The sequence below is a fragment of the Echiichthys vipera genome (assembly GCF_963691815.1).
Source record: "Echiichthys vipera genome assembly, chromosome: 12".
In the NCBI taxonomy this organism is placed as follows: Eukaryota; Metazoa; Chordata; class Actinopteri; order Perciformes; family Trachinidae; genus Echiichthys; species Echiichthys vipera.
The window spans coordinates 14,397,518-14,411,614 of NC_139837.1; the positions used below are offsets into that span (position 1 = coordinate 14,397,518).

Genomic DNA, 14,097 nt, shown 5'->3' on the forward strand with positions numbered 1-14,097 from the left:
TCAAACCTGTGGCCCCTGCCTCGAGGACCTTCAGCCTCTTTACATGGGGCGACTGCTCTAACCACACAGCCACCGGCCACCCCTGGTGTTTTTTTTTTAGGCAAATTGCCGTCGTGACTGGTATCGTGGTTAGCAAATTGTTTATTCTCCTTTTTAAAAAAGCAAATATCGCAGCTTTTGTCAGTGGGCATACTTCATAAACATATTTAACCAGCCTGAAGAAGAATTGACATGCACTAAAATTGTGCATCATACACACATCCAGTGAAGAGATACAAATCTGATAAACCACGTCTAACCCTCTGACCTCTTGCTGTCCCTCCAGCCCAGCCCTCATCGCAGGGACGAGCGTCCGGTCAGCTGTTACACCCCGGGCAGTAACTCCCACCTCCAGGCGAGCCTGGGCTCCACAGGCCGCGATGTCATTGGCCTCACCAAAGACAAGCAGCGCGCCTACATGCCCAACCTGGTCAACAACGAGACCTACGGCACCATCCTCAACACCAACCCGCCTCAGACCTCCACCACCTCTGCTCCGCCCCTGCCCCCGAGAAACCTGGGTAAGCTCGCACAAGGCAGCATCAGAACTTGAAGAAGGGGAGGCAGACCTAGATGTTAGCATTTGTAGGCAGAATGGAGTCAGATCCAGCTAATCGTGATTACCTCTCTGACATGAATCTGACCTCTTTGTCTATCTTGGGGCAGTGATATTTATAAAATATGCACCAGAGGAGCAACCTCATTTAGATCACCAGTATCTGAGTGCCTAATCTCATTTGGCCGGGTGACACTGGTTTCCAAAGCCTTTCTTTTAGTTACATTGCAGGTCTTAGTGACTTTCTGACCTGTTTCAACACCACTTATTTGTCTGGGTACTGGAGCAGGGTAAAGTCATATTAGAGACAAAGGTCTGTGCACTTTTTCCAGAAAGTTGTTAACCTCTTTACTATGTGAAGTTGGCCTCAAATCCAAAGGGCAGGATTTCTGTTTTATGTTAGAAACAAGTGTTTTGGGAAATTAAATTCAGTCAGAAAAAGGTTACTTCATCTAAAACTTACAGATAAAAGTTTATGTGCTGTTAAAAACAAACGTCATCATAGCTTTACACGCGAACCGACTTGTGACACGTCCAGTCAGTCTCTAATTACATAAGTGGCTGTCTGGAATGCTGCCATCGGAGCGGAGAAGAAACAACCAGCTGTGTTGCCCACCTTGCCTCACCAAAGTCCCCCAGTCATGGCATTCTGCACATTCCCTCTCCCCATTAACTGTCGCTTTCAATTACACTCAGATGGAAACAGGTTGACTCTTAAAGTGGACTCTGGTGCAGTGCACTCTCTCTTCATTTTTTTTCATTTTAATAACCCTTCTCTTTCTCTGTTTCTCTCTCAGTCCAGTTATCTGGTCTTGGGGGGATCGGTCAGTCTTCGGCGTCCAGCAGCTGGAAGCCCGGCTCTTTAGACCTGGCTGGACGACAGAGGTCATCCTCAGACCCCCCCAACATGCACCCACCTGTCCCCCCCATGAGACTAACCTCAACTGGAGGTATGGATTCCCGGCAGACCCATTCCTTCTTCTCAAATTAGACCATTGACATAGTGAAGGCATATTAGTTTAATATAGTGTTGTCTTTGGAGCATAGTTCAGTGTTACTAAATACGTCACTTTAAGAAGGCTTTTAAATGTTTAACTTTAAGACTTGGAACAGGCTAATATGAAAGTGTGACATAAACATAACAATGAAACCATGTCTTCAGTTTGTCTTGGATTTTATTCCTCGTGTTTATGTTGGGGGGAAAAAATCGGGTATTCGATTACATTCTTTTTTCAGTTGAATTTGATTGAAATGTTTTAAATCTACTTTTGACATTAGCAATATGTTTCTGGATATATTTCAGTTGATGTGATTACATGTAAAAATGAAAGAAAACTGAGTGGACCATCAGCTTCAGGGCTACAACTAATGATTGCTGTCATTGATTCAATTTTAATGAATGTGTCTGTTTAATATGATTTAAGTGATTAATCATTTAGCATGTTAAAAAACAAACAAACAAACAAAATGTGTCACTAATGTTTGCAAAGAAAAAGAACTCAAGGTTGTGTTACTGTGTGTACCAGGTCTGGGTCCTCCTGTGGCAAAGATGGAGGCCATGAACATACAGTCCAAGTCGAGCCAGGGGTCGAGAGCGGTGCCACCTAAATCTCCTGCAGGGTAAGAGTATAGATTTCATGTTGACATTTTCAGTGTTTAAGTCTGCATCAGTGGTGTTTTTTGCAGCTTCACCAGGCCCACAGGAAAACAACAGATTGATATAACTCAGTGCACATACACAGAAACATCATGCTTTACCCTGAGGGTTGTGTATCTTGCTGTTGAATGCTCGTCTCGTAATGTGGTGTTTGTTTCCTAAGAGGAATGAGCCGACATGACTGCTGTTTAGCTGCTTCATTAGCTTCCAGGCTGAGCTCAGCACCGAGCCAGACGGGCAATAACTCTCCTCTGCAGTCGCCCAGTTGTCTTTTTGTCGTCCTTTTGTCTCCCACAGGGCTGATAGTGCTGTAGTAAACAAAGCTGTTGAGAGGCTAAGAGAGCTGCACAGCTTTCTGTTAGATGCAAGTCTTTATATGACTTTTACTTTGTTGATTTAGGGTGTTTTTTGTTTGTTTTTACAGCAATGATAAAAGCTTCAACAGACCTCTAAATCGAACGGTATCTATCGAAAGACCAGGTGAGTATGCAGATAAGAGAGAACTAACATTTCTGTTAAGTGTCTGTCCAGTGTACAGACGGTTACATTCACATTGTTCTAATATCTGTCAGGTCACTGTTTCTTCTGTGGAAACGTGGAAAGTTTTGTTGTCCCTGTGATATCATTTCCTCTTCCTGTTCCAGCTAAGGAAGTGCCAGGATGCCCCCAGAACTCCGTAGGTCAGTCTCTGCCTCCAGCCCCAACGCCAAGGAAGGCCTACCCAGTGAGTCCCTCGTTCTTCCTCTCATTATCACCCAGATGTTAATGTGTTTATTTATTCATGCTGTTGAACGGATTATCTGGCTGATGTTTTTACAAGTCTTGGTTTATTCCGTTATTAGTGTTGCGCCGGTTGACCTATTGTCTCAGAGTTTCCAGTGTCTATTTGAGCAATAAGTTTCCTTCCTTCACACTGTGAGTCAGTTTTTGAAGAGAAGCTGTTAAGCTCTCCTTTAGGGTTTTTAAGGTGGCAGAATATTTACAGCTTCCTAGCCTGCAATTACGTATGTTTGTTTTAGTTTGTCAGTCAATAGAGATTTGAAGGATTATAGAAACTTTTTATTTGTTTTTTAATTTTATACTTTTGTCTAAGGGCGCACTCACACTGTCCATCCGTACCGTGCCCCGTGCTTTAGGGTACTTGTGCCCCCCTCCCTCTCCCCCCGCACCCCAGGCCCGTTTGCACTCACACTACCTGGGCCTCGGCGAATGCTTCTTGCTGCCTATACGTCATCACGCCGTAAAACGTCGTAACACGCATTGATTGACGTCATCGAGATGCGTCGCTTTGTTTACAAAAGCGTGCAGTCTTTTGGCCACATAATGGAAAGCAGCGCAGAAAACATGGTAACGTTTTTGGCTTTGTGTTTTTTTTTTGTGAAATCATTGTTTTAAATGTCCGCGCATGGTCCGTCCTTCTTTATTCTATGTCCGAACAGGCGCACATAAAATTACATCAGAACCGCCGTAGGCCTCGTGCTCTTGCTCGTGCCTGTACACATGCGCACGCTCATGCTCTTACATGTGCAAACGTGCTTTACAAAAGCCCACATCTTCCAACGGTGCCTATGTCTGGTACAGTTGCACTCACACTGGTCAAACGAACTAGACTTTAGCCGTGCTTGGGCACGGTACGAATGGACAGTGTGAGTGCGCCCTCAGAGCCTGTGCTGCACCAAAACACCTGTTTTTTACTGGATGCTCAGTTGTTTTAAAGGCCACTATTGTAAGTCCTTTGTACAAATCAAATCAAAATCACATTTATTTATCATCTATTATTTGTAAAGAAATACATTCACCTGTTCAAAATGCAAAAACATCACAAAAGCAGTTCAAAGTGAAATAGTAAAGAAGAACCACAGACTGTAACTAAAGATGGACAGCTCGACAGCATGCCACAGATGTTTGTTCGAGCGTTCATTTTTCTGATAAGTTTGGTTTTAATTAGTTGTTTGATGATTCATTATTGACAGGCAGGCGGGTGTTTGATACCGCCTGATCGCTACTGCACAGACTGCAAAATGACAAGATGGCAGCGCCCGTATATTTTGGCTTCAATTAAAAAAGGAACAGTTTTTTTAACCCTTTTCTGTGCAACTTGTCCTTACTTGCCAATAATAATAATAATAATAAAAACATTCCAATAATATAAGAAAAACACAAAAGACAGGGAAAAAAAGGCAACACAACAATTTCACAACATTTTCTCTCCCTTCTGGACGAACTTGAGCAAACCTGTCTGCTTTTGTTCTGTCTCATAGAAGCAGAGGCCGAAGCGAGTGAAAGCCATCTACAACTGTGTAGCCGACAACCTTGACGAGCTGACCTTCTCCGAGGGTGAGGTGATCGTGGTGGATGGAGAGGAGGACCAGGAGTGGTGGGTCAGTATCTCTCCCGCTGCAAATTTGAACGCTTCGAGTCTGTTTTTTTGCCTTTCTTTAGACTTGTTTTTAGATTAAAGCCCAAAGCGCTCCCAGTTCAACTCATGGTCCCATTTTTCGTCCATGCACCCGGCAACCATGGTGACTAAAGCAAAAAGCCATGACCTCATTCTGGCTGATTCCCCCCCCCTCCTCTTTTTCCGCCTGCTGCTGCTTCCTCTGTGGAGACCCTTGTGTGAATATCGACCAGCTGCAACTTGTTTTCCTCTGAGCCACCTCTGCAGATATGACCGTATTTAGTCACTCTTTCTCTCTCTCTCTCTATCTCTCTATCTCTCTCTCTATTCTCTCTCTCTCTCTCTCTCTCTCTCTCTCTCTCTCTCTCTCTCTCTCTCTCTCTCTCTCTCTCTCTCTCTCTCTCTCTCTCTCTCTCTCTCTCTCTCTCTCTCTCAGTCCCTGCATGGACCCTAAAGTCCCCCGAGGTCCCGGTCATGCTTGTTCTCTGTCCTGCATTCAGCAACCTTATCACCCTATGGGTGTCTGAAATATCTAAAAGAGAAAAAAAAATAACGAGCTGGAAAACATTACTGATGATTAAACATTACTGATGATTATATGACTCAAGCTACCAAGTTTTCATTTTGAGAATAAAGAAAATCATGAGAGGAGTAAAATGAATGAAAACGAACATGCATCAATATTGTATTTATTTCTTCAAATATGAATCGAGATGCTGTAGCTATATTGCCTATTTCTCACAGAAGTGTTTTGAGAAAGGTATTTTAAAGTACCGTTTAGCTGTAAAATGCCAATGTTTGTACAGACGCTCAGCTGGAGGGGGGGGGTACTTGGTTTGGCTAGACTTGGTCACAGACTTTGTCAATTACCACTAAACATAACACTAAAATATGTTTCTGACTCCTCTGCTCTTATTGGTTATTGTAGGACGGGCCTGGTGGAATCTAGCAGATGCCATTAGGAGCACACAGAGAGAAGCAGCTTGATGCAGACGCAGAATACTTTTTCACAGGTTGTCTGTGTCAAAGTGCTGTCAGGATATATTTAAATAAAACAGATTTTTCATAGAAAGTTATCTACTTTAACTTTAAGAACAGCTGGGAAAAGACTTTTGCCAGAATCAGTTTTCTAAGTTCTTTCTTTAAATTTTTCTTTATTTTCCTGAAAACATATCACCTGCCAAAACTTTTTTGTGTCAGTTTAAATCAGACAAAAATATAATTCTCTCTTGCCTCTATGTTTCTCTTTTAGCCTTGTATAAACATTGTTGGAGCAGAAACATGTCCTAGCTTTTTATTTTCAGGTGTAGAAGACGTTTAAAATGACTTAAATGGACATAATAAGTACTTTCTTCTTTATCGGCCAAGGTAATATAATGTGGAAATGTTATTTTAAATATATAGATGTTAAATGTGTTTTAGCCTCTTATAGTTCACTAGGTGTGCTCCATTAGATGGTGATTAGTAAGGTGAGGTGTTGTACTTGAATTTTGAATTTCTGCATTGCAAAAATATAAAAGCAGTTCTATCTTGAAATTTCTAATTATCTAATTATAAAAAAGCTTACTTTCTTTTTTTAATCCCACACATACACAGCTATCATACATGTTACTTTCTGACTTAGTAAACTGGACCTTTTTCTGTATGTTTTAATAACTTGATTTCTACTATGTAGACATTTTCCACATCATACAAAAGCAAGTCTACACATAACATTCAGTGCACATATTCACTTAGTAAAGGCAGATCAGTCTTGTGATTTTTAAATGGATAGTTCAGATTTTTTGAAGTGGGGTTATATGAGGTAATGTCCACAGTCAGGTACCTTTACTACAGTATATGGCGGTTAGCATGCCCCTAGTTTTTGAGAAGCAGGCAGCGGTACTGACACTCAAGCTGATGTGGATGGGGCCAGCAGCAAAACATGTTTTAGCCACCTAAAAAAGGACCACCTACAAAAGTCAGCTTCAATTCAGATGTACGCTATTTTTAGAGTATTTTCACCGCTATTAACTTGCCATTAAACAGTTTCTGTTTAGTTCTGTTTCCCCCCACGTAAATGTAGATAAGCCTGTCTAACAGCAGCAGATAGCGGTGAAAATAGCCTAAACATAGAGTACACTGAAAGTGTGATTCTTTTACGTATTCATTTTTCATGTGTCATTTAGCTGCTGGTACATTGCTTAGCTTCCACTTCTATCCTCCAGTCTGCTTGTCTAAACTGAGAGCGTGCTGACCACATTCTACTTTAAGTAACACACTGACTTCTATGGATAAGTGCTTCATATAACCCCACTTTTTAAAACAGATCATAACTTTAGGTAAATCTGAAAACCCAGCCCTTGTGTTTAGTGGTGTTTTAGTCTTGTGTATGTGCTCTAGATGACTTATTTTGTCAAAAGCAGTGTTTCAGTGACATTACACCCTCACCCTCTCCCACCTGGCTACAACTAGATGTTTTTTCTTCTATCATCCTCTGACCTCGACTGTCTTCCCGTCATCACAGCTGGGCCACATCGAAGGGGATCCGATGAGAAGAGGAGCCTTCCCGGTGACATTTGTACACTTCATTGCTGACTGAAAGGTTCCTTTCTGGGTCTCAGGAAGTGAAGCGAGGTGCAGCGCCGCCTCCTTCACCCGTCTCTGTCGGGCTCAGCCAGCAAAACATCCAACATCTTCCCAGTGTCTGTTGTCGACATCCTCATCATCATCAGCTGTCACTGCTCTATCGTCAGCCTCAGACTGCGACTTTGTATGGGTGTCGTCGTGGTAACCATAGCAGAAAAGTCTCCTTGCGAGGTCTCACGGGACTGTATGTGGTTTTAATTCTTGCTGTTAATGTTTCTGACAAAGACTCTTAAGATTTAAAAGAAAAACAAACAATGATTGTAGTGAACGACCTCTTGCAATAAATGCACTTTGCTTGTCTTTATCCTTGTAACAACATAAGACGACACGTGACATAATGAAGGTTAATATGTACAGTATTCATTTCATCCACTTTCTGTGCAGCTGCATTGTGCAGATAGTACTGAGAAGACTACAGCAATGTATTTTAACAACTGTAAATGTGAAGTCAACATGCTTACATTCCACCTCTGTGCATGAGTGATTTTTAATGCCTACCTGCTTTATAAGTGCAACCTTTCAACTCTGTAGTAGGCCTCCCGCGTGGAGGTTTTCCTAATGGTGCTAAGTTAACCCCGGAATATGCTAGAAGCTGCACCCTGTCCCTGTTTCAAACACATACCGATGTTAAACGGGGGCGAAAATTATTTAAAAATAGCCCCCTGCTCATCACACCTGGGAGAAACCACTTTCTCATATGTGCTGGGTGATGGAGCGGCTTTTACACACACACGCACGCACGCACGCACACACACACACACATATACTCATACAGGGTTATATTTAAAACTCTAGTTCTTCCCCCCCTGTGCTGTTATAGGACGAATGCTGACACTGACTGAAGCTGCAGTAGCCAGTAATTACCCTTATGATGAGTCTGACACCTCGGGCTGTCTTCGCCTGCCACCTGCCTTATTAGAGGAACGGGAAGTGTGTGTGTGCGTGTGTGTCGTCTGCGCATAATAACCTCAGAAAGTAAGAATATTAGAGTAAGAGGAAATAAAATGAGTGGGAATGTAATGAAGATGAGGTTAGCTCTGACTTTTGTTGCTTCCTCTTGCCTTTAAGAGCACTCAGGCTGGTTTTGTCTTTATCTTTGATGCTATACAGAGAAAGAAAGATTCTTCCTGCAGCTTAAGTCTGTCCTATCTGTACAGCTCTGGGGTTCCATCATGTAGAAAAAAAGAGTTTATCAGTGGTGTTATGAAATAAATATCAAACATTTGATGTAATTAACTTCACTTTGGTTGCAGAGCAACTTTCTCTTTGTTCATAATGTTGATATTTAGGCATTTAACCTGAAACCAGAGCCTTCAGTGGCTTTGTGAATGACCAGAAGAGAAGCATGTGAATCAAAGCTGATAACACTCTCTTTGTCATGTTTCATATGAACTCACTGGAAAAAGGAAGATTTAATAATCTATTCATGTAAATAGATTTGATTTTGTTGATATTTATATGTAAAGAAAAAATAGAGTTAACCTGGTCAGTAAATGTCTTAATGTGCTGTGGTGATGAGCAGACGCAGATACAACCTCAGCTGGACCTGTGTGTGTGTGTGTATACACACCTAACTGGGATAATAAACGTAATTCATTCTCATTAACTGTCTGTGGACTATCGACTCTTAACTTTATTGTGCAAGTAAATGGGGAAATGAAACTGGAATAATAAAATATGAAATAACACAAGGCTGTGGTCCGTTTCTTTAAGAGTTTATGATCCATTTGTGTAAAAAAAGAAATGCCTATTTTTACCTAATTGTTTCAGACACTGCATCTGGTTTATTTCTGGATATTGAGTCTCACAACTGTTCCAGGTAATGACCTGCTTTTTAAAAATATAACACCGTGTGACTGGTGTGAATCTAAAAACTAAAAGTCAGATGATGTAAGAGCTCCCTCTGATGGGGAACATTTCAGCACGTCTGCATGCAAGTTTCAGAGAGCACTGCAGAGTACTGTTGTAGTTTTTCTTTTACACAAAAGTAAAGATGACACTGAAAAGAAAAAGGATACATGACACTTTAATCAGTGAAATGATCCAAGACAAAAGCTGCCCATTCCTTTATTGTACCAGATCAAATTCTTTAATTTCCTTAATTTCAATCCAATCACAGTAACATGTTGAAAAAAAGTGGGTTTGGCTATTATTATGTACAAGATGAAGTCAAGTAAGGACCACGATTGTAAACATATTTTCCCCAGAAATCTTTCATATGCTTCTGACGGTCTGTTAGGATGTACAGTATGAGGTTTAAAGCAAGTGTGATGGATTTAATGCATTTTTTTATCCCTATATAAAAAACAAAGAGTGGACAAATCAGAAAACACATCAAACTTTTGGTACCGTGAAACTGCCTGTACAAAGACACTTAAAAACAAGACACGATAAAAGTCAAAACACTAAAAATTAGTAGGTCCCACAAATGAATGAAAAAAGTAAAGACTCCTCACACAGTTAAAGCGTTCTTGTGTAACGTACCGTCTAGTCAGGAAAGTGACCGTAATTGTACCAATACTGTTTGTCTCAGAAAAACACGACAAAACACACAGATTTATAATTTTAGCTTAAAAACATCTGAGTGGTTCCCACGGAAACAAAGAGTGCATGTCGTCAAACGTGTACCGTGTAGTTTCTCCACTGATGAATGTCTCCCATGAATTACCACAAGCTGCGTGGCGATGGGTTACAACAGTATGCACCGTTTTCTGTCATAATTTACGTTAAAGGTGATTCATTTACACTGTGCACTGTATTCCATTGCTTTTTTAAAAGAACTGCAACTATTTCCGTTTTCCTTTAACTGTCCTTCTTTGCTCTCGACTTTATGTGAAAGGCCAAAGGAACACTTGAGGTAAAGGAAATGATTCAGACAAATTCACAGTATTGTCGTAGTACGTATGAGAAAACGAGTGTGACATGACTTTGCCCTCAGTACAAACATGGAAAACAGGTAATCGCTCTTAAAGAAAAGGGAAATGGTTGCAATTTTTGTCAATCTTTCTGTTTTTACTGTTGCTCCTGTCCTCTCGGCTCTCAGGACTTGTCCGATGTCAGAGCGCAGTCAAAGGAAGCCGACAGCACCTTGCAGATGGACTGAGCCTGCTCCTGTTCAGACAGATGATGGATTACATGTAGGGAAATGCCTCATATAGGGATGCAATGCATTTCGACGAGGTAACCGATAATTTCACATTGCTTTATATTTGAGAAAGATATTCATAATGTAGTTTATGCAGATTTGAGGGTAAGAAGGGCTGAGGTGTAGTGAGTAAAGATGGAGGATTCAATATTTCACTTTTGTTAAAACAAAAAAAACAAAGAACAGTTCTGACTCTTCTAAGGTTCATTTCTTTTTTTACATCAACGCGGTTTTATAGAGCGCTTTGCCTCGGACTTAAAAATGAAACACTTTGACATGTTTTCTGTCAAAGCAGAAAAATTACCCTCAATTCATGTTTATTGGTGGATCACAAACTTTAGACCGATATATATTGTGCATGCTTAATATTTAACATTATTTTAGAATACACATACAATGTATTATTGTCAACCAGTTCTAGATATGAGCACTGAGAAAATAAAGAATAAATAAAATTTAAATTAAATAAAAATCAGTACTCTGATGGACGAGCTACATAATGACACCATTTCAAAATCACCCCAAGCATTGTTTTCTGCATTATATGTTCTGTGAATAAGATAGCTGAATATCAATATAAATATATACATAGTAATCTCAAACCCATTTATTTAATACTTTTCTCACACTCACCGAGTTGCTGCACTGGTACACCCAGATGCTGCACTCCTCTTGCTTTGCGTCGGTGGTTTTGAGAGCGAGGAGGTTCTTCCCTGCACCCAAGCCATCGTCGTAACACAACATGCGCACTATCAGGTACAGAGGGTGGCGGTGCAGCACATCCTGGACCAAAGGTACAATTAGTTAAAAGCACTTTTACATACATGTCTTCGTTTTGAATCAAGTGGTTAAGAAAGGAAAGTATCATTGATCAGTGGGGCTTCAGAGGTAAATCTCATCACAAAAATGTATTTGAGTGTTTACCAGAGAAATACGCCAAACTTCAGGGGAACTGCTGAAATATCTGAGTCAGCTTTGTGCAGAATATAAAAATAAATACATACAAAGCGGTGCTGTATTGATAACCCAGCAATATCGCAATCTGAAGCACAGTATATCACTTTTTCTATTGCTTTTCTACTCACACACTGGTCCAGCGAGGCCACCTTGACGCCGTACTTTGAAACTCCCAGAATCATCTCTTCGTCTCCAGGGACGAAGGGCAGCTTTCCATTTTGCTGCGCAAAGGAGCACAATACTGATCGTACATGAAAGATATGATGTTGAGTGATGTAAGCCTACTTGAGGCCTACTTCAGCTTCTTACCTGAGTGGAATCAATATAGTTGATGAGATCCAGAGGCTCCTGGAGGGTCTTGCTCATGTCAAACTGTAACTTCTCAATGGCCCCCACATACTTCACCCGGAACTCAGCACATGTTTCAGACGTGCTGTTACCTACGGAGGGCGCGCATCAAAAAATCAGTTTGCGTAAAAGAATAAGGTGGAGAAAACTGAGGACTTCCATGAGTTAGGTGACCGACCGGAGCTTTTGGTAGAGTCTGTATCGAGGCTGGCGACGGTGCTGGATCTGGAGAGCCCGCCTAAACTGGAGTCCACAGACTATACGGAGTCGGAAACACAAAAGGGTCAACAAGAAGAAAGTAGTAACATCATGTGTGAGTGTGTGAGTGTGTGTGTGTGTGTGTGTGTGTGTGTGTGTGTGTGTGTGTGTGTGTGTGTGTGTGTGTGTGTGTGTGTGTGTGTGTGTGTGTGTGTGTGTATGTGTGTGTGTGTGTGGTGTTGCTTTACTTTGCTTTTGGTGCTGATCTCACTGCTTTGCGAGCTGCTGCTGCTGTGGCGCTTTTTGACTTTCCGGAACATCCTTCTTCACCATGACGACCGCATCCAGTCCTCTCCGGCCTCACCAAACCTGAATCATCACATATCACACAGTAGAGAGACAGTGAAGCTTATTGTGAAGTCTTATTAAGATCAAGACCTCTTTTGCAAGATTAAAATAATGTGAAAAATGAAATGAAACTTAGTTAGCAAGGCCTTAGAAAATACGACTGTGAATCCAATAACTTGAGTAAGAAAAAAGGAGGGTGTTTCATTTTATAGCTTTTTATATGAGCCTCTCCATTCAACAGCAGTTTAACAATAAAACAACACCTGCAACAATAATATAATACCTTAAGGCAGGTGTGTTTGTATAGCACCTTTTAAGAAACAAAGTCATTCAAAGTGATTCACATAAAACTTTGGAAAGCATTGGAAAAAGAAACGCATGTAAAATGCCAATAGATGTAAAATTTATTTAAAACAAGCAAATGCAATCCTGATCAAATAAAAGGTCTATCAAAGGAATAGAAGTTGCAGTGCATGTTTGAGGCTGGAGTTTGCGGAAATTAGCCTGATGATGAAGTCCCAAATGGTCACCAGTTAAATTGGAAACCAGTGTGTCATGTTAAACCTGCTACTGTAACAATATCTTCAGCCTCCATCATGTCAGACTAAAATATTACTGCAGGTCTTTTAACGATGAGTCGGAAATTGTAACGTTTGGGGGGCGTAACATACAGTATTCACAACAGAAAGCATAATTTATATCACTAACTAACCTACGAGTTCATTGTCTCGAACGCATCATTTACATCACTAATATAACTAACCTACGAGTTCATTGACTTGAACATATCATTTACATCACTAACTAACCTACGTGTTGATTTACTTGAACGCATCATTTACATCACTAACTAACCTACGTGTTGAAAGACTTGAACGCATCATTTACATCACTAACTAACCTACGTGTTCATTGACTTGAACGCATCATCTTGCTATATTATACTGTACTAAAGGGAAAGCAACTGTTGTGGATTAAACTCATCCTACTCCACCTTAAATGTCCCACCACCGCATTTATTTTGAAATTGAAACGCGTTCACGGGGGGTTTTAGCAAAGATAAACACAATATAGAGTAAGCATTACCTGTTTCTACCGTAACCGTCTGAATGTACCGCTTAGAGTTAATTTTCGTCAATAAAAAGCTTTCTGTTTCTCTTCAGTTGGACTCTTTGGCTCTCCCTCTGAGTTTCACAGCCTACACCCAACACCACTTAAAGGGGCCGCGACCAACTTACTCAACGGCAAAAAAGTATCTCAAAAGTTCAATATTGAGTGGATAACATTAATTGTCAAGTGTGTACAAATGCTTAGGTTACAGAAAAGTGTGTTTATATATTTATAATAAACGTGTCCCCTCGTAACATTCCGACATTTTTATTAATGTGCGGTTGTTTGATAAAAGCCGGCCAAACAAGGGTAATGGAAGGAGGCTAGGACACCCAAAAAAGTTTGAGCATTGGGGTATGACACATGCGCAGTAAGATCTGGCTTGCGCGGTATCATAGAACATCGAACAATTAAAAGTATTATGTTTAAGAGTTGTGACCTTGTTCTGAAAATAAATCACACTTGATTTGCATAGCAATGATTTTGCCACTGTACTTAACTTTATTTGTGATATTAATAAAACATTTAAAAATTAAATAAATAAATGAAATGAAAGAAAGAAACGGCCTAAGCGCACCCAAAGAACACCTAAAACCATCGCTTTAATTCTAGCGCCATTTGCTGTCACCACATGTTAAACTCAAAGCTCATACCCTTTTTTTGTGTCCCAGCCTCCTTCTATTAGCCTTGCGGCCAACGGCTGTCTCGGAACT

General features: G+C 40.7%; 2 protein-coding genes across 2 annotated transcripts in view; one reads left to right on the forward strand and one right to left on the reverse strand.

Annotated features, from left to right (window-relative positions):
• asap2a (ArfGAP with SH3 domain, ankyrin repeat and PH domain 2a) overlaps positions 1-8,916 on the forward strand; it is a 55,362-nt gene extending 46,446 nt beyond the window's left edge. The window contains exons 22-28 of the mRNA XM_083923780.1: positions 326-560; positions 1,393-1,545; positions 2,122-2,215; positions 2,677-2,732; positions 2,897-2,976; positions 4,514-4,633; positions 7,157-8,916. Of these exons, the coding sequence (XP_083779906.1) occupies positions 326-560; positions 1,393-1,545; positions 2,122-2,215; positions 2,677-2,732; positions 2,897-2,976; positions 4,514-4,633; positions 7,157-7,231 (813 nt within the window). The 3' untranslated portion in view covers positions 7,232-8,916. The remainder of the gene's footprint in view (positions 1-325; positions 561-1,392; positions 1,546-2,121; positions 2,216-2,676; positions 2,733-2,896; positions 2,977-4,513; positions 4,634-7,156) is intronic.
• Positions 8,917-9,342: 426 nt separating this feature from the next.
• On the reverse strand, positions 9,343-13,479 carry itgb1bp1 (integrin beta 1 binding protein 1). The gene is made up of 7 exons (XM_083924921.1): positions 13,361-13,479; positions 12,175-12,295; positions 11,907-11,985; positions 11,690-11,820; positions 11,509-11,601; positions 11,057-11,206; positions 9,343-10,389 (listed from the first exon to the last, which is right to left on the reverse strand). Exons 2-7 carry the CDS (start codon positions 12,244-12,246, stop codon positions 10,318-10,320), a joined length of 597 nt encoding a protein of 198 aa, XP_083781047.1. The 5' UTR covers positions 12,247-12,295; positions 13,361-13,479; the 3' UTR covers positions 9,343-10,317.
• Between the last annotated feature and the right edge of the window lie 618 nt (positions 13,480-14,097).

Excerpts from the sequence above, each read along its gene's own strand:
- itgb1bp1 (XM_083924921.1), bottom strand. The coding sequence starts at position 12,246 with ATGTTCCGGAAAGTCAAAAAGCGCCACAGCAGCAGCAGCTCGCAAAGC. Across the intron at positions 11,986-12,174 it reads AGATCAGCACCAAAAGCAAA|TCTGTGGACTCCAGTTTAGG; the intron begins GTAAAGCAACAC and ends GACTCCGTATAG. Across the intron at positions 11,207-11,508 it reads TGGCCTCGCTGGACCAGTGT|GATGTGCTGCACCGCCACCC; the intron begins GTGAGTAGAAAA and ends CCTTTGGTCCAG.